This window comes from Tauraco erythrolophus, chromosome 11, assembly GCF_009769465.1.
Source record: "Tauraco erythrolophus isolate bTauEry1 chromosome 11, bTauEry1.pri, whole genome shotgun sequence".
Classification (NCBI taxonomy): Eukaryota; Metazoa; Chordata; class Aves; order Musophagiformes; family Musophagidae; genus Tauraco; species Tauraco erythrolophus.
Window position 1 is genome coordinate 5882508 of NC_141475.1, and position 24113 is coordinate 5906620.

At 39.9% G+C, this 24113-nt stretch overlaps 1 protein-coding gene across 1 annotated transcript in view; it reads right to left on the reverse strand.

The window, feature by feature from the left end:
• Positions 1 to 16749: 16749 nt before the first annotated feature.
• LOC104374787 (glypican-5) overlaps positions 16750 to 24113 on the reverse strand; it is a 384054-nt gene continuing 376690 nt past the window's right edge. The window contains exon 9 of the mRNA XM_086618456.1: positions 16750 to 16952. Coding sequence (XP_086474582.1) covers positions 16750 to 16952 — 203 coding nt within the window. The remainder of the gene's footprint in view (positions 16953 to 24113) is intronic.

A 24113-nucleotide genomic window follows, 5' to 3' on the forward strand; every position in this document is an offset into this window, starting at 1 on the left:
ATCCAGGTGCAGATGTGCCAGGTCAAGCGACAGGGGAAGCAGGGGCCTGGGGCATTAAAGGGGTGCCTTAATGGTCTGCTCCCGCTGCCTTTCGCAATCCACACCCGACTCATCTGAGGTTGGGATGTGGTCCGGAAATAGGGGGGAAAGAATTGCACTGAGCGGCCCAGGAAGTAGGGGAGGGAATTGCACCACCACAAGCAACTGACACCTCAATTGTCAAATGAGTATTCTATACCATGGAACATCATGCTCATTATAAATTGGAAATTTTTTGTGGAACAGCCTCTCTGTCTCAACGGTCACCATCCCTGGAGGGTCTCACTTGTCATTCTGCTCCCAAGGCCTACCATCCCTCTTCTGGGATTCTGGTTTTGGCATTTTCCTGCTCTGGGATCACCAGTCAGGAATGGGCTGGACATTGCTCAAGGGGTGGTGAGCAACTGCACCGTACATCATTTGTCTGTTTATGTTATTATCATTATTATGTATTTTATTTTATTTCAGTTATAAAATAGTTCTTATCTCAACCCACAAGTCTCCCTCCCTTTTCCTGATTCCCCTTCTTGATTGGGGAGGGATCGTTGGGTAATACTAAAGCTGGCTAGTGTTCAGCCTTAGATACAGGCTAAAGTAGACAGCTTTGTTTTGTTTTTCAGTGTTGAGTGTATTTTTCCTCTTTTGCTGTAATCTCTCTTAATTTCTTCAGTGTTTGCTTTTCTGTTGGCTCTTGTGTACACACATTTTCTTTTAACTGAATTGCTTGTCCATTGCAGTTGTATTGTCTTCAGCAGCTGCAAGAGATGTCCATCTTTGCAAGGAAATTTCCATGTAAGGTCCAAACTGGGCACCTGTGCACTAGGGACAGGCAACCTTTTTGGAGGGTGGGACAAAGCCTAATCTATATTTGAGCCCCAAACTGTCATTAAAAACAACCTTTTTCTTCTCCAGTTGACAGTCACTCAAATGAGAAGATCAGAGGAGACAATTCCAAGGTAGACCCAGCTCTCTAAATGTGTTTTTTATATATCGCAGACTTAAACCGTGTTCCTGTTATGCATCCATAGGGTCTGTATACCTGCTCTATTTAAGTTCCTTTTAATTATTCCAGTCTTTATTGATGTTTTTGTGAAATTTTGCTCAGCAAGCCTAGTCCTGGAAATCAGGCAGTTTACTAGGCATTTTTCCACTATCATCTTTTGTTCCTGTTTCCTCAGCTAACCTTACTTTCCCCTGTATTTGTTCTTCGCTTTTTCAGTCCTTTTGGTATTGCTCACCGTCTTGGATATCTTCTTTCTCTCTCTCTCTCTCTCTGTGTTCATCATCTCCTATTTTCTTCTCTCAGAAGAAAGAAAGTACCACGTGATACAACTGTGCAGTAAGTTACTTCCAAATAAATTATTTCATTCCTATCTGGGAATAAATCAATCTCTGCCTTTGGTAGCAAACAAGAGGGTTTATTGCTGAAGGAGCAAAAGATAAACCAATAATATTTAGTTTTCATGTTGCCAATGACTGTTCATTAGTGCATCTGGAGAAAGATGAGAAGCGAGATTAAAAGGGTTTGTGTACACGCATCTGCCTTAATATGGAAGTGTGCTTGGTCCAGCTATCTGGCATTAGAATAACCCTCACTATAAATCGCTTGAATTAAATATCTAAATCAAATGTGCCTGCTTGCACATAGTAAGGCTGCTTAAAAAGGGAAATGTCTGAGGGAAGCCATTAGGAGAGGAAGAGAAGCTGAAAGAATCCAAGAAAGGCTAAACCTCACTAAAAAATAAAATAGATAAAATAAATAAAAAATAAAATAAATCCCCCTGTCTTCTCCCCTGCTGCACACACAGATGTTTGCCAACCCCAGTGGAACATGACAGATTACAACGGAGTTTCTTCCAGAGGATATCTTCAAAGGATGTGCACAGATGTATTTTAAAATAAATTGGGTGGGTATTGAATTCACATCATTGTACTATATACACTGCTCGTTTCTTCCTTAGTGGATGACTCTTGGGGATCCTTCTCTCATTAGGTCCCAGACAGGAAAAAAAACACTTATTCATTAACTGGAGGACTGTGTAATCTGTTTTTTTCATTGATCAATTAGTCATCATCCACAAAGGCCATAAGCTCCAACAGGCACCACTTTTCAGTTTCCCATGGATAGGCTCTCTTTGGTGAAAGCACAATCATTTTCAAGCATTCTTTACACAGTAAAACATGGGTTAGAGAAAAACGTGAGCCTCCACCACAACTGGTGAGTTAAGTGTACTCTCAACTCCCTCTGAGTGTTCCTCTGTGTAATTTGTACTGCAATGAAGGTAAGAAAGGTGAAGCCTAACACTGGACCAACCTCAATACTCAGTAGTATTAAGAGAAAATATTTACCCTTCAATAACATAGACAAAAAATTAAATCCGTATTTTTTCCGAGTATTTTGAATTTTTCTGACAGGTTGTGAATTTTCCTTCATAGATAATAATATAAGGTGGCAATAACAGGAGTAGAATCTGAGAATGTTTTTGCACTGTAACTGTGACTCTTCTCTGCTGTCAGAGTATAACCTCCATTTTGCTCCGTGAATGACATTTTACAACTTGCGCTTAGTTTACTCAGTCCAAACCTATTTTTTTCTCTACCCAGGACAAACAAATGAATAAAGATGACTTTGTGAAGTTTGATTGCTTTCTTCTGTTGTTATTTCTCATTTTTTTTTCCTTCTACTCCCCTCCAAGACAGTTAAAGAGGCTAAGACCGGGGCAAAAAATATGTGGAATTTGGTGTTGACAAATTTAAGTGAGAGCTTGAAACTGGGGCAAAAATCCTCACCTCTTTTATTCTGTTGCTTAGTGGAAGGAGTGTTTCACCTGCCTTATACTTGCTGTGCATACAGTGTAAGACCCTGCTTAAGAGCCTGGATAAAGACTATCGGAATTCAGTAGCACTCTCCCCCCTGAATGACTTTGTTCATTTCTAGATCTCCCATTAGGAAGGAAAAGAGAACGTGGAGCAGATACTGGAGTTCAACGACAGGTGCTAAATATTGATAAGAGACAGTAGGGAAACTCGTCTTAGTAGAGAACTGAAAAAAGATCTAGAGTGATTATTTTAATGAGAGGCTATTATAAAGATATAATGATTAGTAAATAGCATGTAAAAAGTTAATGAGTATCTTCTGTTATTCTAACTCTTAACAGAAGAATTAAAAAAAATATTTTCTTGAAGACAGCTTGGATCTAGGAGCATGATTCAAAGCAGGTAGGTAGTTCAATACGATAAATGGAAATGCAAACGTTTACAAAGCAAAAGAAGTATCAAAACCTGGTTGGGGTCTCGCAGTGGTTCAGGAAGAAGTTGCGAATTCTGAAAGGAACGTGTGCTGCATAGGGCGGTACAAGGATGTATATTTATTTGGGGGACCCCACATCAATTGTCACAGCAAATTCAGAGCATAACATTAAATCCTGGAGATAGAGGAAATGTACTCAATGCATGACTGATTCCATTATCCTCCTTTATGGGTTTGGAGTTTTTTGTACTTTCCTCATATCCTTCATCTTTTCTATTTTCTTTTCTGGGATAGGTTATTTTAGACTGAGATGGGCCACCAGTCCACTCAGGAGTCGTAATGCTTAACTCTTCTGTCATGGGACAAGCTGATAACTCTGAGTAATGCTTTTTTTTTTTTTTTAGCTCTTCATTTTTCCCATCTCTTTAATTATGATTCCTTCCATTTACTGATTTGCCTTCTTTCTAAACTTTATGCTTATTGATTTTTGAGGATAACCATTAAAGACATGCACTCATTTCCATGTACCATGAGAATGAGTACTCGTTTGGGAGTTCTCAAAAGAACGTTTGTCCAGCTAATGAGGACTGACAGTTCACTGACCTTTGCTCATGTGACAGTGCGAAGTACCATCTTATACAATCATTAAAGTGAAGCACCTTAAAGTCATTAAATCACTGCCTTGCTTTGTTCTCAATAAGCAATGAATTAAGCCCTATAATATCTAACCCAGAGTCTGTAAATCAGCCACTGTTAACTTTTCTTCATGTCCCAGTCTGGCTCCCCAGAAATACTAACAGAAATATTATTTATTTTTCCCTAGAGTGAGTCCACATGTTAAGGACTACAAGCTCAGGTATCCACAGGTGCATGACCATTGTAACTGGCCGGTATGAAACATTCCACAGTGGTTTGCTCTTTTAGCTGCTTACATCATGGCCACAAGTAATTTCTAGGTCCTTTTTCAGGAGAACAAAACATAACATGGCAACAGCAAGCACTACTGTCTCTTCTCTTACACCCTGTGAGAGTACACAGCCCTCTACTGTCCAAGGAGCAAGAGATGTGCCCAGAGATGTATACGAAGAAACTGCCTAAGCAATGGGAGACTGAAGTGTGTCTTAAGCTCTTTTACTGGGAGAGATCTCTATTTTTTTTAGTGACACGCAAGTATGTTCTTCCCTTTTGAACTTGCTGCGTGAAACCATCCCTTTGGAGCCTGTTAGATGAACCAGCTTTTCTCATAAAACCTTTAAGGACCTGAAAAAATGTACTGATCCACACAGGTGTTTCTGCACAGCAAGGTGTCTATATATGGAAAGAGAAACAGATAATAGTGCAAGACTCCTGCTGCACTGATCTGTTCGTTTGCAAGACAAGCCTCATTTCTGGGGCACAGCTGAGCACTGAGTAATTGGAGGGCTGGAATGGCTCCTGGCTGCCAGCATGGGAGGAAGGCAAAGAGAGAGTGATGCTATAGCTGTGCTCTGCATCATCCTGAGGCCACCTTTTACTCCAGTATTAGTAAAATAGTTTGGGGGATCTCAGTTTTGGATGTAGCTGCTTACTGGGACAGAGCAGGTGGCACTTTGATAACTGGGTTTTTCAGTCAATAGAGGTTTGAATCTTGCTGCTGTTGGATGTGTTGCTACATCTTTCCGTCCAAATGAAGCACATTCCTAGGTTCTGCTTTGCTCAAGGATGAGTGATCGGGAGTTAGCAGGCAGCATCAAACAGGAGGAATCAGGTTCCTATTAGCTCATTTTGTTCTCTGCAAACATCAGTCTTGTGCTTTCGACTTTCTGTTCAGACAAAATATGCTGCTACTCTTAGTTACTTGCATATCTGTGGGTACGAGCATAATCTTGTGGGTAACATTAGAAATTCAGTATTTACTGAATAGTAATGTGCAGTTACTTCTGAGAATTCCTGTTCTGCCTGTAAGAAAAGGTCAGGGTAGTTACTACTGTGTAGTAAGTTAGCACATGCTGATGTTCTTAATTTGTGTTGATTTTTTTTTTCACATTTCGCCCATGGTAAATATAACTCCTTATTTGCAAGGAAAAAAAATTAAGGCTCTGGGAGGTTAATGAACTTGTTTGTTCACACTGTTCTAGTAGATTACATGCCAGAGTAGGAGCCAAAGACATGAGTTCTGATTGTGGTTCTGACATGCACTTGCAATGTAAGAGTACCATTCCCTGAGGTTCATTTTCCCAGACAGACAATGAACTATGGGTCTCTTCATCTGAGGTTAATTGGAGTCTCTGTACCTTTCCTTAAATTAAAGAAATGCCCTGAGGAAATTGATGCACTAAATGTGTCTCAAGAACTTTACATCCAATTTAAGGTGGAACTGAGAAAGCGAAGCCAAGTGATAGGTGGTGACCACAACCGGAATGCATCAGAGAAGCACAGCAGTGCACACCAGGTGTGCGGGTAACATGGATGCTTTCCAGGGAAAGCAAAACCACTGCCTCTCTTAGCAGTTTCTAATTCCTGCAAGATCTGCGGAAATCCACATTTCAGACCCAGTAGGACTAGGATACTTTACAGCTCTGCAGACCGAGTTACTCTGTAATGAATAATATTGATTTTGCAGCTAGAAGAATCTGCTCACTTCTGGCTGAGAAAACCGAGGGCAGACACCGTAACAGTTTGTGCAGCACCATAAAGGGAGCGGACTGCCACTGCCCAGCACTTGCCTGAATCAACAAATAACGGGTCATATGAAAAAAGGCCTTTTTTTTTTTTTTGAAAGGATAGCTCTGAAACTGAAGGGTTGTTTCAGGCCTAATTCATCCCTTTTTGCTCCTGGGTGGAGGAAGACCAGCGTAAACTTCTATCCCTTCCTTCATCCCTGTGGGCTACCTGGGGAGCATCCGTAACGACTGTGTGTATCTTGGAAAAGGGAATAGGGGATGGCAGCACGCTGCAGTACCCACTGTGAACCCTGGGGGAAAACAGGCTGAGAGGCACCTGGGGCCCTTTCCCCCTGGGGATAACAGAAAATAACACCTGTGGAACGACGGGAGGCAACCTCATAAGAAAAGAGTTTTCTGCCTTTGTGGGTATTTTCAAGTGATAGGTGTTACCCTGGACCAGAGACTGTGGAGCCGTAAGTCCGTAAGTAAACACTGAGTAGCCACTGTGAGTGAGTAGGGCCTCACACATCTGGTGTAATCTTCTCCCGCTTGCTCTGGCAAATACCTTTCATCCATATGTTGTTTTCCTGAAAACATGCAAGATGGGAAAGTACTAATCTGTGGTTGTAGGATATAAACTTGTAGGTGTAGAACATGGGCTTCTGTTGCTTTTGGAATTCCTCCTTTTTTCTACAGTTAACTCTGAATCTCCTTGAGGACACAATAAACACAAATAAAACCTGTCTTTTTCTTATACAAGCAGGAATATTTTCAGTTTGCTCTTTTAGGATGGTAGTCGTGAGGATGCTGGGTTCCTGAGTTAATGATTTCACAAGCGTTCTTTCCAAAAAAAGACTGTTTATTTTCAGATGTGAAGTTGAAGTCTGGGAAGACTTCCTACACTGAAGTCACACTGCCTCTCTCGATATCATAAGGCAATCCATTGTTCTGAGAAGTCAGTGGTAGTATTTGGAGGTGCACCATATTGGAACTCCTGGGACAAACTAGGCTAAATCCACTCTTTATTCCAGGGTTTGGGTATGACAAATTCTAGACATGTTTCAGAGCCAAAATGACATATTGCTTAAAACCCAAACCAAGAAAACAACAAAAAAACACATGAGGAAAGACTGGAATTTCTGATGGGAGAAGCATCAAATGGATCATATATGGTTGCAACCACTTCTGTCATTCGGCGAGCAGAAGGGCTAGTTAACTCAATGCAATTAAAGATCTTCAGTCAAAGATATGAACTCCAGCACCACTATTAAGGAAGATCCTTGGGGCATCTCATCAGATCTGATGTATTCTGTGTATTTTTGGAAAATAAGAACTGAATTAGGTGAGCGGCAAAGCCTTTAAATAACCCTACAAATTCAAACCGTCAAAGAAGCTCTTTTTAAAACATATTTGGGAAAAGCAACAACATCCTTTGAAGTGGAGGCAGGTTGGTTTTCAGAATGAAGCAGCTTCACAGATTTAGACACCTGCTTAATTAGAGGATGAATGTGAAATCCTTAAACTTAAAAGGCTTTTATGAGGCAGCACTTCAGAGAACAAGCATTCCTCTAGCATCGGCAGAGAAGAGCTGTTGGCTATTATCTTTGGAGCTGGGTCAAAAGCGACTGTATTAGCAAAAAGCACTCTCCATAGATGGTGAGATGAGCTGCATGTAATTCCCAGACCTCAAATAGGAAGTGTTTTGAAAGAATCAAAGGAAGCTAGAATCATGGCTGCTTTAGGAGGCAACACTCAAATGATCATGCAATCGGAAAACGGAACAAGTAAGAAAAAAAATAGGGAGATAGGTAGCAGGTACACAATAAAGGAACTATTCACGATACTACTGCGGTTCAGTGGTCTGTCCTATAGTTTGCATTTAACCCACCCAGGAATACTGCAAGAGGAGCTCCTAAATACTATCAAAACAGGAAATAAAAGAGAGAAAACAGCTAATGTCTTTCCCACCAACTTCCAAGCAGGAAAAAAACAGCTGTTTTGACAGAGCTGCAAAGAAAAGCTTTAACATATGCTTATAAGAGCAAAGGTCTCTGCTCTCTCACTTTAGGAAACAGTAGAGGCACAACCACAGTAATCAGCATCTGACAGAAAAATACCAGATTAGGGTTTTTTTCCCCTCAAAAGAAGAGAGACTGCAAAGTTCATAACTGACAAGTGGTGAAATGCTAAGCTAACAGCAGGGAGTTTCCTTTTTCTCGTACACTGGCCTGTATGAAGACAGAAAAGTAATGCGAACCTCACCAAAACCAAGGACAAGGCTTTAATTTGGCACACAGTTATTGCAAGACCCTGGTCAAGGGAGAACTCGGATCTGGTTGTTTATGTAGGAATGGAAGTTTGATGAAAAATTCCTACCTGTTTTGTGGAGGCTTGCTGGAATTTACTCAGGAGACTGCTGCAAGTATTTGTCTCTTCAATAATATTAAGAGCTCCCAGAAGAGCAGGTAAGCACCTTTACATCGCACTGTATTTACAGCAAGAAAGAAGAGCAAGAAAGCAGTTATGTGCTGAAGAAACAGATCTTTCTTTGCCAGACTGACCAAAATATTAAGAATTCCTCAACAGTTCTCAAGGTCTGCATCCTTTATTCAAGGCATCAGCTGAACAGATTAAAATATTTTTATTTAAGATTTTATCAGATTTGTAACTTACAACGAAGACAATGAAAAATATTCAGAAAAAAATACAAAAATTCTAATAAATGACAACCATTTCCTGCTGTGGACGACTTACTTTTATTCCCATTCATAGCTCACTGTCCTTCACAAAACACAGTTTACTTTAACTTTTCAAAGTAGCCTGTTCTTAAGACATTGTTTTCAGACTGCGTTTTAAATTGCCTTTATCGTATTCAATGCTGAAAACAAACTGAAGAAAATTGACAAATTTATTCAATAAAAGTATAAGCAGATATACTGCAAATAAAACACGTGCTTGGGAAACAGAAATAATTATTAGAGCTTGAATACAGCTTAGGGCAAAACCAATCTATTTTGGAACTTAAAACACAAATGTAAGTGGCCTATTAATTCCTGTAAAATAAAATGAACTAAAAAAGACTATGAGGCCATAAACTAATTATTTAAAAAGCTAAATGACAAAGCACATATTTTATTAAATCTCTACCCCAGTGTACTGTAAACATTCATACTGTATTAGTTCTGATATCAAAGTACAGTAAGTGGTTGTGTTATGCAATGTTTAGTGTACCAGCTTCCATTTTTATTCCAATATTGCCCTACACAGCAAGCAGGATACAATAAACATCTTATATAGTATTACTGCTACATGAGCATGCTCCCATATGCAACTGCAGTGTTTTGGGAGTGGGTTTCAACTCGTTTTTCCCTAATGCAAAAGCTCAAATATGTCAGTTAAATTCATTTTCACATTTTTCAGTGAGACCACAACAAATATCTTACTGCTTTCTTCACTGCTTTGTGGACTCGTCTACAACTTTTGCCTATAAATGATTTGTCATCTTTGAGCCATAAACTGTAGCTTTTCCTCAAGCCCCAAGAAAGAGCCAAAGGGTGGACTTCCTCTTTCACAACAAGCGGACAGACTCTGAGACTGTTACTGTTAAGGCTTTGTGATGCCCAACACCCTGTTTTGTGTTGGGCAAGTATGGATGTTTAGCTTAACATAAAATAAAAATAAAGAACCTTCTTTTTGTTTCTGCTTAGGAGGAAACTTTCATTTCTTCTCCATAGAAGAACATCAGGCTACAGTAACTCACAAATTTGTCACCAGTAATCTGGAAACTCACAGGTAATTTTATCTGAAACTGAATGCACAGATACACAACCTTCAGCTGAAGCAGAACGTGGCTGCTTGCCTTCTCTGCAAATATCAAAGCCATGATCAGTTCTTTCCATTGAGTCTCTGTTAGTTTCTGAGGCCAGTTTAAGACCTGGATCCTACATTTTAACATCAAACAGAAAAATCAGACTTGATCTGCCTCAAGGCCTGATCTGTATCAACAAACCTTCTCTGAGAAAGATTTTCTACACTAGGAGCTACTCACAGTTTAAGTATCTCCTCGTAGCCCCAGATCATACCAGCTGCTTCTGGAAGAGGCCCCTGCCATGCCTCTGGAAAGGGAAAATGCCAGAAGACTTATGGCATCCCATGTGTTACAGATTTTCTTTTCAGGCACGAAGATACTATCTGATCAGTGGCCCAGGCAATGTAGAACTGTTATGCAAATTTTGTAATCACTGCAGTTACTCTTGATTTTCTGCACCTGCAAAAAGATGGGAAGGAATTCACATTCTTAGGCTAGATGCTATGCTGGGGTAAATTTACATAGTTAAACTGAAATCAAAGGAGCTATGCTGATTTATAGGAGCTGAGGGTCTGCTGCAACATTTCACGCTGACGGAAAGTCTCAAGCTTTTTTTGATTTCCCAATTTCACATGTGTGGAGATTGTAAATATTTGATACTGACATTCTTGTTAGAAAGTTTTTTTCAGATCTTCTTCTTTTTAGAAAGATCAAATGATCACTAGGATCTATATTCTTCATGTCTTATTGCTTTCCTTTTTCATTACCGAATAAACCAGGCTACAAATCTGAGATACTGTACTTCATTATGGGAAAGAGGTATCTGACTATTTCCATTTTAACTGCACTAAAAATGTTGGTACCTATTCTAGGTGTAATAGCCTAAAAGCCTAGCCTAGCTCATAAACCCAGAAGACATATGAAAACATGTTTTTGTATTCTGCTGAAAAGTAATTTTTACAACTGTGTATTTGTAAGGAGTTCACAAAACTAGCAAAGCATTTATTTTTCAAATGAAATGTCCATAGCCTGTAGAATAATTCAAACAGGTGCTAATTAGGTGTACAGAAAGGCCATGGAGGATAATTTATATATCCCCTTGCAACAGAAAAAAAAAGGAATAAATGTTAATTGCTTATATTATGCAATGAATGATTTTTAGGATGGCACTAAATTAGCTGCAAATATTATAATTACAAAGTACTGGGTAATTTACTAAAGATTAATTGAAATGATTAAGTGCAAACTGCATAATTTTGCAAGGTTGTATTAATGCTTTCTGTTCAGAAATGAAAGAAAAAAACCACGTGGTTGTTACTGGCTATTTAATGAAGTACTTTATGCACCTCGTGAAAGCACCAGTGGCCTCTTTTTTCTGTGCCCTTCCCTTGAAAGGGTGTTACATGATTTTCATTGGGGGAAATCATGGTAGTGTTGATAATAACCAGCACGTCTAAAGCAGTCTATTTTAAGGACTGAGTCTGATCTCAATGACATGGGAGCAACACAAAAATACTGCCTCACGGTCTGTGTCCAGCTTTTCTGAAAGCTGCAGCAACTGTGGTCGTTTCCTGAATAAGCACATCAGCAATTGCACGTGCAGTCTGAACGCGTCCCTCACACCCAGCAAAAGGAGGCCCACTTCCAGCAAGACACTTGGAAATATCACTATGCAGCAATAGCTTTAATTCACTTTCCTGAATTCTGCACACCAGCCTCCTGCATGCAGGTTTCATACTGTGCTGTATGGAGGTGGAAGGGGATGGTGCCGAATCTGGAGAGGGGAGAAGGACTTGAAAATTTGTTGTAGTCCAGGAGAGATTTCTTACTTAGGAATATTCTTTATTTTAAATGCAGGATCCTTTTCTGAGTTTATTATCTCTCAATTATTACAATCTCTTGGCCAGTATTTATTTTCAAATTCAAATAATAAATTCAAATAAATTCAAATGTAGTTATTTAGAGAGTGACAGTGGAAACCAGTAGAGAATTCAGTACTGGGAATAATTCTGGACTTCTGAGGCAATGGGAAGAAGACATTATCATGTTCTTTTCGACTTAGGCGTGTCATAGCTATAATGACACTGGCTGTAAGATGTTTCACTTTCTATTGACACACATGCCATATGTTATTACAAGAAGCACTGCGAGTAGTGAAATGCTAAAAACGAAAACAAGCGTCTCGTGCTTTTGGTTAGTTGTAACATTAAGCACCTATGATGCTGTGATGCTCAATGTGCAGGATACATTTTGGGGAACATCTCTTATTTCTACAGACCTAAATTTACCCATCTGCAGAGACAAGAGGAAAGCCTGTATATCAATTAAATTCCACTTTAAAAACGGGTAGACTCTTTAGTAATTTTCAACGCAATGCTGAAATCCCCTTGATACCATGCTAGTTATGAAATTTTGACTGTAATTTCAGCTAAACCTAAAAATCTGTTTAATGTGGAGAGTCCAATTCAGGAACACAGGGACTTGCTACATTTTTGCCCTACTCTATCTCACTTTAATGTGTGTTTCAGCTCCTTTCACTTCAACAGATCTTGCTTAAACCTAATCATGTGCAATATCGAATAAGAATGGCTCAGTAAATCTGGGCAGAAAGGCTCTTCTAACATTAAAATGAAGTCTGCACACAACATCCATTAGGACGATATCGAGAAGACCCATACGGGACTGGAGTTAAATTTAAAATTATGATACACGTTGCAGTCTTGGTAGGAAATAAGGATGTATTAAATACAGATCTGATTTAAGAGATCAGAGAGATGTAAATCTCATAGCCAGATACCCATACACAGAGCCTCTGAAGTCAGTGCCGCTGGACATTGTTATTTGTGTTGCCCTTATCAAGCTCTGACAGATATTTGTACCTCAAAAGGTTCATTACTGAGCGAGAGACCAAAATCACGATTCCTTATGCAATGACAAAGCACCTGATGCACTAGAAGACAGGCCGTAACACCAGCAATGTGCAAGCCAGAAAAAAAGTGTAAGGTTGAAAATGAAAGACCAGATTCTGTAAAGCATCTAAATTGCAAAGAAAGTGCAATTCGTAGCAGGTGTCTGTGAAGTTGCCTGAAACCGCAGTCTCTAGATCCTCTGCTGCTCTGTGCCTGGCCAGTCTCCATGTGTTGATTGGGAGAGGTGTAAAAGCCACTTGAAAATTAGCTGAGAACTTTCAGCTCAGGGCCTCAGAAAAGACAGCTGGAGGTTGCCACGGACTGGCACACTGCAGCCATACACACTTTTGTCCACCCATATTCTCTCTTCTCCCTGACACTTTCATAGCCATGAAAGGGACTAATGAGACACGAACCTCCTCAACCTCTTGCATGCACCTGGTGTAACATGGAGCCCAAACAGCAGTGAAACACTAACAACTGACTGCATGCCCATAGCAATTTTGTCTTATTTGGTAAGAAGCCTGCATCACTATCAAGAGAAAATTAGATTGATTCTACTCACAAATGTATGACAACAATTGCTTTCCAACGCTGGCATTCACAAATGCTGGCACAGCAAAATATTAAAAGTAAGTCATAGCAAAACAATAAACATTCAAAAAAGCAGTGGCTAAATACAATTCATAACTGTTAGGCAAAGCTACAGCAATGCTGTTAGACTGGTACCTTATTTTGCACTGAGATTACATAGACAAGTTCAAAAGTATTTTGAATTTAGACCTTCGTAATTACATTGTAATTACAGTGTCCTAAATAACAAAACAAGATTTTGTAAAATAGGTATCCTATTCATCTGAAAAGAAATACTTGCTTTATCTCACACAGCCAGTTGTTTTTGCCTTTGCTGGTATAGATTTGTTGTTTGGTGGAAATCACTCTTTTTAAAAATATGCAAATGCAACTGATCCTGAGAAAAAAAAATCACAAATTATCAGTAAAAATATACTGCATTGCCCTTTAAAGCTGCACCGTTTCTGATGCACATTATGAACACATTTCATGCTGGTTTGACCAGTACTCTTCTTACAGTGTAAAAGTATATTAGTGTGAAATGTATTAATAGGTGTGGAGTTTCTTCCCTCATTCCGTAACAATCTGTGGCTATCAAAATATTGGTTGGATCCAATGAAATGAGCTGAATCTATCTCGCCCCATGGTTTGAACTTGTTCTAGTTGTGTTACAGAAACCTTAAAAGGGTTGTCTCGTTTAGCTTGAGAGGTGAATGCCTACATCATACAAATATTTGCCAACCAAACCCAAAATTCAAACACTTGATTTTTCAGAGGTTTTTGTTTAGGAAGATTACAACATTTAGCAACAACAAATAACCCCCTGGGTGAGTTATTCCACACATAGCTATTGCAGGGCTTCTGCAACTTCCTCGGCTATAACTGAATACTAAGGGTAGCTGGATCCCTGCTCTGAGCTAAAAGTGCAAAACCTTTTACAGAAAAGACCTCAAAAAGACACCTAAATCTGGGTATTCACATTCCCTCTCTGCAGGGAGGGAAACTCCCTGAACTGAAAACTTGAAGCTGCGCAGCTGAAATCTTGTAGCATCAGAGCCCAGCCCTGAAACCGAAACCCTGGCTCTGTCCCTAGGAATCCTGACGGAGACTGACTGTGGATACATTGGCCTGAATGATGACTGAGCATCTTAAGTGTGAGAATACTAAATTAGGGGTCAGGTTGACAAGCAACAGAATTGAATTGCTTCAGTGAAGCCACAGTAGTTGGCATCACCTGAGGAGCTGGTGGTAAGTGTTGGCACCTGATGTATATTTCTGTGTGTGCACAGAAACCAACCTGTTTAACAGCAGCCATCACAGCAGATCCTGTAAGACTGCAAGGAATTACGGTGCCCTTTTGCTGTAGAAATGATGTGACTTGCACACCTCCTCAGGTAAAAGTGCACTTTTCCAAAGAGCATGGAAAATGAATAGAAGAAGCGGCATTTTTAATTAAGGTTCAATAGACTGGTGCAGTTCACAAACTCTGGAAATCACAGGACAACCATTTTCATACTTTTGGGAAAACTGATTTTCACTGATATGATTGGAAAGCACTACTTAATGATATTAATATCCACACCATTTTGAAAAATCAGAATTCAAATATAAAACATTTCATGTTAGTATAAGTACCTTTTGCACTTTATCTCCTCGTTTCAACACTAAAATTGAATTACCTTTTAGAAAACTTGGCTGCTGCCACTTTCAGAGACAGCTCCTTTGCAGCTGCATGTGTCAATGGTTCTGATTACACCTTTATGTCTGTAAATACAATCTAAGAGCCCAAATTACAAACAGAACTCAAGCCCCACCTTTGCAAACACAATTAGGCATGCTCACTAATACTATCTGAAAACATACAAGTGTAGTGAGTCTTCGTTCACTTATTATACGCTTCTTCTGTATTATTGCCATTTTCTGCACAACGACGTCCAGTACTAATACTGGCACATGGCACCTTCTTTGAGTCAGGCTGTCTTCTATAATCACAGTTGCCAATAAAATGCCTGAAGTTGATTAGTAAGATACAGGGTGCTGCTTTTTGAGTTATCTCAGTGGCTGTGTAACTCTAAGTATCAAAGAGATGTTTTACAAAAAAACAAAGGCAAGTGTTTTACATTAAATCTTATAAAACTGTACATAATAATAGTCTACAACATGAAAATGGCCATTAAACTGTTGTAATAGTTACGAAATGTAGTAAATATAACAATTCTAATGTTTCATATATTTATCATATTAATCATCGTATTCATACAGTTGTGTTTGTATATGTATATATTCGATGGCACTGTAAACAGTTGTTGGAAAACACTCATTAGCTCTTAACCCATTAGAAGTTATTATAGTACTTTTTCACCCGAAAAGTTAAAACGCATCAATGCATCACTGATTAAAAAAATAGCCTTGTAATATAATGCACATTTTGACATTTTCTAGGGTAGCAATCAAGATGAGGCCTAACAGAGAATGTTCTAGGTTTCAGATTGTTTTATGTTTACACCTACCATGATACAAAACTTTAAACATTAAATGTAATTAAATACATTTATACAACAGTTTATGAAACAGAGTTGATTTCAGAGATCCACAATGCACAAAATCTAGTTAGTATCTAATGGGAGTTCCCAGTAATTTATATCTTTGGGACCTTTATGGACAATTTAAGTCAACTTCTCTAACATCACATAGGCAAAGTAAGTTTGAACGGAATTATCTTTTTTTTTTTTTCCTCTGTACAGAGCTGCATTCAACTGAATAAAACATTATTATGTTTATTTATGTTTCCTGTTGCTGGACATTTATCCAATAAGCCTTGAGCATATGCTTAAGCATCTGCTAATGGCGTTTTGTGGGGCAGGGAAACTCACTATCTATATCCCTCAGCAAACAAAGTGTTTCTAATTTTTTCCATAGTTCAGGCAACTATACTGATATATTAGACACACCATATGCTTTTATGTTGCTTCCTACAATCTAAACAGTAAGAGTGAATAGAAGTTTCAAACATGCTTTGATCATCTTGACCACTTGGGAATTTCATCAAGCTGGTAGAGAGGACTTCACTTTAACATGGTTTACAACTGTAGGCATAGCTTGTTAGGTTCACTAGAAAAAGAAAGTATGCATTGGCTTGACTTTGAAGACTGACCGTTCTTATAATTTATCAGAAAAATTAAACAAACAAAACCAGCCAGTCAGATTCCAGTGAACAAAATTCAGAAAAACAGTAATGCACACATACACCATTTCTGTGTTTTCAATTATTTCTACCCCATAACTTAAGCTACTCAGACCCTTGTCACCATTCCCTCTGTGTTGGGTGGGCTTTGTCAAAAGGTATCTTCAGACATTGTAAGTGATGACACTTGGTATCTGCCAACTCCAGCATATCGTTTAATATTTATGCTAACATGCCACATAACCTAGAGAGCCACTTGACTTTGTTTTCTGTTGGGTAAGGCTGCAGGTATAAACGACAGTGAACAGAAACGCTTGCGCAGTGGCTGCGAGGCAATACAGCTACAGCGGACAAAGCCACAGAACTGCCAGTGCTGTTAAAATAGCAAGTGAGGAACGTGGGGCTGGACTGCTCCCATTTCCAGTTACACTGTGTTTAGAGGATGACTTGACAGTGCTTGTTGTGGTTGCGGTGTCAATCTTTTTCACAGTTGGTTTTGGTTCGTTTCTGTTTTGTGGATGGGTTTTCTTGTCCTTGAGTATATCTGAAAACATGAAAGTAAATGTAAGATTAATCATGTATCTTTTAAATGGTGGCTTTAAATTCTGTCTGTTGCAGGAACATGTACACTAGTCTGAATAACTGAACTATGTATGGAGAGTGATGAGACACTTGTATTAACATTTCAGTTGGACCCAGCGAGGCCACTGGGTCCTCAGCACCCGCTGTTTTGCTCAGCAAGTCTTCTCTGACTGGCCTGCTCTACTTTTCTACTTGTAGACACAACCTGAGACGAATAATAGGTATTCTGCATTGCAGTGCCTGGTCTCAGAACCTGCTTTTCTCTTACGAAAAGTACCTTCAATTTCACCTGGGATGGGACCTGGCTCATGCTTTAAAACACAACGTTAGGATTGAGTGGTTTTGTAACATGCCCCAGTGAAACATCCGTCAAGTTGCTGAGATGCTGCAGGAGGAGACTGGAGAACACATTGACTTAATACATTAACAGTCAAGCTCCCAGCTTCTTTTTGCTTTGCCGCTACCCTTAACTTTAAAGCAACATGTGACCCTTCATATGGTAAGACAACCTGGCAAGAAGGATTGCTGACATGAGGAAATACGTAGGTGTCTCATACGCCTTGTTCATCAGCATGGGCAAAAACGTGGGTACAAAGAGAAAATGCTGCAAGTTTTGTTTCATTGTTTTTCCTGGCGAGTACAAGGATTTTTTGTTTTTAAAGTATGGAACAATATCACTGGGGATTTCTTTTCCCTCTACATGTGTTCTGGGGCAATTCCGGGCATCTTTTGTATAAAGGTAGATTCATAAGAAAGCAGTAGTCGTCCTTTATTGCAAAAACATGGATTTTTTTAAATGAGAAAATGACTGATATGGGTCTCCAGTTATCTTGACATTTCCAAGCTATTTGCAAGTATTACTGAGATCATATTGCCCTTGAACACTTCCCATTGGCATTGTGGGAGATTTTTTTTCCACTATTTCATCTGATGGTGGGATGATGATTTTACATAACCAAAGCCTTACAAAAAATGAATTCCTACCTGGAAGAATTTGTAAATTAATAATAATTGTTCAGGTCCAAGCTTAAAGGATTTGTGATACTAATGAATGCAATGCACATACAAGAGAAAGCAAAAGGCAAAAAATTTCCAATGCAGATTAAACAACAGTCCAATCTTAAAATAAAAACTCTGAATCACAGAAGCAAGTTCCTGGCATATACCAGAAAGATGGAAAGTATTCCAGAAATGTAAATGCAATCTGAGATCATTGTCTGCATGTCAGTAGTTCCGAACAACCTTCAATAAACTCACTTGATAATAAAAATGAGCTATTGTATTGGGAAAGCATACACTGTTCTTTTGCCAGTATAAACTGTAAAAGAAACGCAATGAATTCCTCCATTTTATCATAATATCAACATTAATCCCAGAGAAACCTGTGATTCTTAGAGCTGACTCAAGGGTGACTGCAGACTTCCTGGCTGGCAAGGTATACAGTGGGAAAAGGGTAGTCTGCCCCTGCACTCAAAATTCATTGTGGCAAAATGCAGACATAGCTCCTCTTCAATTCCAGCTTGTAATGGAGCTAAGAGAAAGGAGGGGGAGAAGGAGCATGCTCTAAATGTTTAGAAAATATCAGTATTCTGAGGACACTTAAAGAAAAATGGACAACCTTCAGACTGTCATTAAAGTAAATTAAGAATAAATCATGGAAATAGGTGTGTTCTGACACTGCCTAGACTCCTTTCCATCACTGTCATTCTCCTTTTCGACTGCGGTAAAGGCACTATTTCTCTGCTGCCTCTTATATCATCCCAGCTTGCTGACTTCAGCTCTCTGGGCCCAGCTGATTAAATTAAGACCTCACTCAGGTAAATCTATTCCCCTCTTTCAGTTGGCCATGTCCAGCATTGTAACTTGATTGGCCTCTATAAATCGGGCAGCCTGAAATGTATTAATTCGTTTATTTTTCATATTGACTTAACCAAAAATCTAAGGTAAGATTTAGTGCCATCAGAGAGGCTGTTGGTTTTTAAAAGCTTTCCTCTCAGTGACTGCTTAATGCACTACATAACAAGCGTTAAATAATACATTAGAAAATTCTGCCTTTATCCTTTCCACGGGAAGGACTACCTTCCGAATTCTCTGTCTTTACAGCAGAGTATCTTCTGATGCTATTCATGGCTGATTCAAATTTGGGATTTAATTATGCAAAACTGGCATTTTATTTAAAATGCTCTGTTTTCTGTCTTCTTAAAAATAAATAAAAATAGCCTCGGTCCTAATTCAGTTCAAGATCTTTTTCAATCCTATATTTAGTTTTTAAAGCACGAATTTCAGCAGTGTAAAGATTTCATGTTTTATTCCAGTTTCCTCAGAGTTCCTGTTGCTTACTCATGCCAGGGTTTTGGCTGAGAGACTCTGAGTTAAATGAATTTTTCCCCTTAAATCTTTTTCTCGGAGTCGGAGATGGTTATGTTCAGTCTACTACTGGCATTCGAAAGGAAAAAAGTAGTAAGCATGCTAAAAAAAAAAAGTGTCAGTGTGAAGACTAGCTCAAGAAATTACACTCCAGTTTCAACAGAGCAAACCCCAGATGTTCAATACCCATGGATCAAGCTCCTGGATCATGACATCATAAAACCAAACATGGGAACCCCACAACTTTGGTTTGTTCTAATATTTACCTTCTGTGTGCTAAAGACTTTGTGTTTCCCAGTTAAAAGCTTTCTTCCATTGCTAGAAACTTCCTTCCCATCATCCCTCTCTCTCACTCCTTCCCAGAAATGGAGTGGTTAAATTGAAGACTTCAGCTAACCTCAGGCTGACACGCGTGATGGCCTTCTAGACACTGGCATCTGAATATTATTCTATACTATTTGTTTATCACTGCATCATGATGGTGACACAGCCACTATAGTAGCTGTTGTGTTGTTCCCTCATCCAGGCTCCCAGTGTGAATATTCAAATCCTGCCAAAGGGTACTTAGTGAAGGCAGCTGACTGCCAAAGCAGCCTTTGTGAACAGCCTTCCGGGACTCTTGCCGAGGACGAGGTCTGTTGGGGTCAGAGAAGATGGCTCAGAGTCCCTCTACGCCCCGTGATTACTGTGAGTGCAGAGGACAGCTCAGTTAGTCCAGAGGATTGAGTCCACTTCCTTAGCTGAACTTTCATCTGAGCTAACTGCTGTTAAATTCACATCTTGACAACATAAACAAAGCACATAATGAAAATTACTTGACCTCGATGTTTAGAGTATTTAGGAATATCTTCACCTCAAAGACCTAACCGCAGATTGCTACCCAGTAATGCATGTGCCGCTCAGATGGCACTGAACTTTTCATAAATACTTATATGGATCAATACTATTCCTCAGAGAGACTAGCTAGGATAAAAGAGAGTGCCAAAATTGTCACTGTCATCTAATTTAGGAACAGGAAGCCTCCCCTATAGTCAGGGCTGAGCATGCCTTTCAAGTGCATTTGGTGAGCCACACATTGAATCATAGAATAGTTTGGGTTGGAAGGGACCTTTAAAGGCCAATCTAGTCCAACCCTCCTGCAGGGAACAATGATATCTTCAACTAGATCAGGTTGCTCAGAGCCTCATCCAACCTGACCTTCAATGTCTCCAGGGATGGGGCACTCATCGCGTCTCTGGGCAATCTGTTCCAGTGTATCACCATCCTTGTTGTAAAAAATGTCTTCCTTATATCTAGTCTGAATCTACCCTCTCTTAGTTTAAAACCATTATCCTTTGTCCTATCGCAACAGGCCCTACTAAAAAGTCTGTCCCCATCTTTCATATAAGGCGGGCCCTTTACGTATTGAAAGGCTGCTATAAGGTCTTCCTGAAGCCTTCTCTTCTCCAAGCTGAACCCCAGCTCTCTCAGCCTTCCCTCACAGGAGAGGTGCTCCAGCCCTCTGATCATCTTCATGGACCTCCTCTGGACCTGCTCCAACAGCTCCACGTCCTTCTTATGTTGGGGACCCCAGTGCTGAACATAGAACTCCAGGTAGGGTCTCACCAGAGTGGAGTAGAGGGGCAGAATCACCTCCCTAGACCTGCTGGCCATGCTTCTTTGGATGCAGCCCAGGATACGGTTGGCTTTCTGGGCTGCGAGTGCACACTGCTGGCTCGTGTCCAGAAAGTCGGACATAGCCAGTAATGATATCAACACGATTGTTATATTTTTAGGTTATTACCAGGTTATCTGACACAAGTTCAAGACATATTGGCACCCCAGCTGTTAGTTCACCTGCCCTAGCCTAGATGATTTGCAGTTTGCTACTGGTAGAGATTATCAAAGATGTAAATACTTATTGGTGTACTTGCACGGCATTGCTCTCTAACGAACAGCATCAGCAAGGTCTACTCAAACGTCTGTTGACATTTCTTATTGTCCTGACAAGAGATGAACAAGCTCATCTACTTAACAGAATCCCCTTTACATTTTTGACCCGCTCTTGACCTGAGTTGAGCTCAGTTCTTACTCTGTGATTGCAAACGATCAGCGTGATAGAGAGTCTTTGCCTGCAAAGATTTGCCAGTGCCACTGAACCCTCCTCATCTCCTGTCTGAATCACGCTCAACACTGTCTCCACTGAGCTGAAGGATAAAGGCAAAGACTGCCTAGACAGAGGCAGAGAAGAAAGAGAAGAGAAGAAAGCGTTTCTGGAGCAAAGGAAAAAGGCAGGAAGGGAAGGGCAGCTGAATGGGCTGATCTCATGTTGGAGAAGCTGCGTTAGTTTTAGGGAGGGCTGTGCTTGAGCTGCCCCAGCACCTTTCAGATCCAGCCCTCACTGCCCTTCATCTCTCACGGCTGAGCAGGAAGGGCCACTGGCAGACTCTGCTTTGTACGCTGAGGAGCCAGTGCTCGTGGCAGACACGTGCTTGTGCCGCAGGACCTCTGCTCCTCAGGCAGTACACCTGCGACGAACCAACAGCCATGGTGCCTGCATACATCTAAGGCTACAGATCATCACACCAGACAAGTGTACAACTTCTGTGAGGGATTTCTGAATAAAACCAAACCAGAGAGATATGCCAGATAGTAAACGTTGATTGTAGCAGCCCAAGTTCTAATGGAGTGGGGCACTGACAGCAGGGAATCGATGCTGATCAATCCACTATGCCCACACAAAGTGGAGATTCTGAACATGTTTCCATCAGTTTTACACCATGAGCTGCTAGGGAGAACTTTCACTTATTTGGGGAGAGAATAGGGGGAAGAAAAGAAGGAGAGATTGTTTATTTCTGCTTTCCCACATTTATTACATGTTCATTCAGTCAGACCTGTCCATTTCTTCCTAGACTTTCATGTAAACATTGTGCTTTGAAAAGATGGAATGTCAGCATTTGCGATACCAAATTAACGCCTTGGTCTTGAATGCCTCACCATGGTTGTAGTGATACTCATGCAGGTCTAAAGTGAATTGGTCAGTATGTGCATTTACTCTCCAAGTGAGTTGTAGCTCACTTGCTTGATAAATTTCACTTCGATCACAGGCTTGGTTTTGGCTGACAGCTTCATAAGAAAATTAAAGCTTGGTGCAGCTTGGTGGAACAGGATCTTAAATTACAGTCAATGCTGCAGTGTTATTATTAGCTTTTTATCACCTCTGGTAGCAAAAGCTGAAATTACTTTTACATATTCAAAGGAAGGAGCTCTGAAATTGCAAAACAATGCTGTCACCATAAAACATACCAACAATTTCCAAATAATCTATTATCCTGACATTAAGACCAGCACTAATTATTTCCAGTTACAGCTGCAGCAGACAAATGGAAACAGGAATGCTGTGGAAACGGGAATGTGAGAACTCCCAAAGTGCGATGAACTCGTGATGCAATTCTCCAAATTCTGGAATCTGTTATCGTCGGCTATATAATACTAGCCAGTAAAAGGCAGATGTAATATATCCCTTCTGGAGCCAGGAGAAGGCAGTAATTAACAGCTCTGCAGCCTCCCATGTATGTACTGTTCTACCCCTTCCTACTTCAGCCTAAGAATATGGTGTCCATAGCAGCCTTTTCCCCACACACCTTCTTAAGAAAACCTGGCCTTAGGAGGAAAAAAATCTTTAACCAGAAAGGTGAAGAAGTACAGGAGTTACAGCCGAATAGGTTGCTCTCCTCACTTAACTACCGACTTGCATTAGGTTTAGGCCAGCCTCTCCAGAAGACTCACAAGACAAGATTATGAGGGTTAACCGATGTGTTCCATTTTTCTTCTGCGATCTTTCCATTTCTCTTTTTAAGGAGTGTGTGATTGGCCTTGAAGGATCAGTCATAAATTGGGTCTAGGATTATCTATGTTCAATTTTTAATTCTGCAATAAACTCTGCGATCTTTGGCAGATGACTTCTCCCTGTAGGCTAGCAAGAGAACTACCTTATTTCCTACGCATTTTGGGCATTCCGGATGTGAATTCTTCAGGCTGAGAAGAACCATACTCACACTCCTCAAGAAATAACATTAGCTGGAGCTTTCAGGAACTACGGCTATAAAAAAAGTCAAATGCAACAAAGAAAAAAAATGCAATAAAGAAAAGTCAGGAACAAATGTGAGACAATTTGAGAAGTCAGGTGCCTGGAAGCCACACTTACATGAAATGGCAACTCCTTCCCCATTCCCAAACAATCTTTTGTCTATAAACATTTGAATGCAATATATATACAGAGAGAGAATAGGACGTTATCTCAGCTGTACTGCTGGAAGGAAACCTGTCACTGTATTTGTTTGCCTTTTTATATACAGCTGCCATAGCAAACTCTGCATGATTTTCATGAGCCACTATAAAATTGCATTAGTTCTGAGGGCTGAAAAGTAAACCTACACGTATAACTGCCTCAGCTCCTGCCATGGTAAATGTCAAGATAGAACAATCCATCTTTTCCTTGGGAAGAAATACCCTAACCTAACAAACCTTGTGTGATTCAGCAATAGTTCCATTAATCAATCAGTCATTTGCAAGAAAAGGTTTTGTCATTTTGTTTATATTAATACGGGACTTATTCAAATGCAGACGAGCTGAAAGTATAAGCTTAAAACACGCCAAACATCTTTTACATTTCCTGGAAACATCTGGTTTTAGTCTAGTCCTAGGCACATGTTTGTGGTTGCATGTTTAAGCTTGTTTAGTTTGCCAGATACCTCGTACATACTGCAGCACAGCT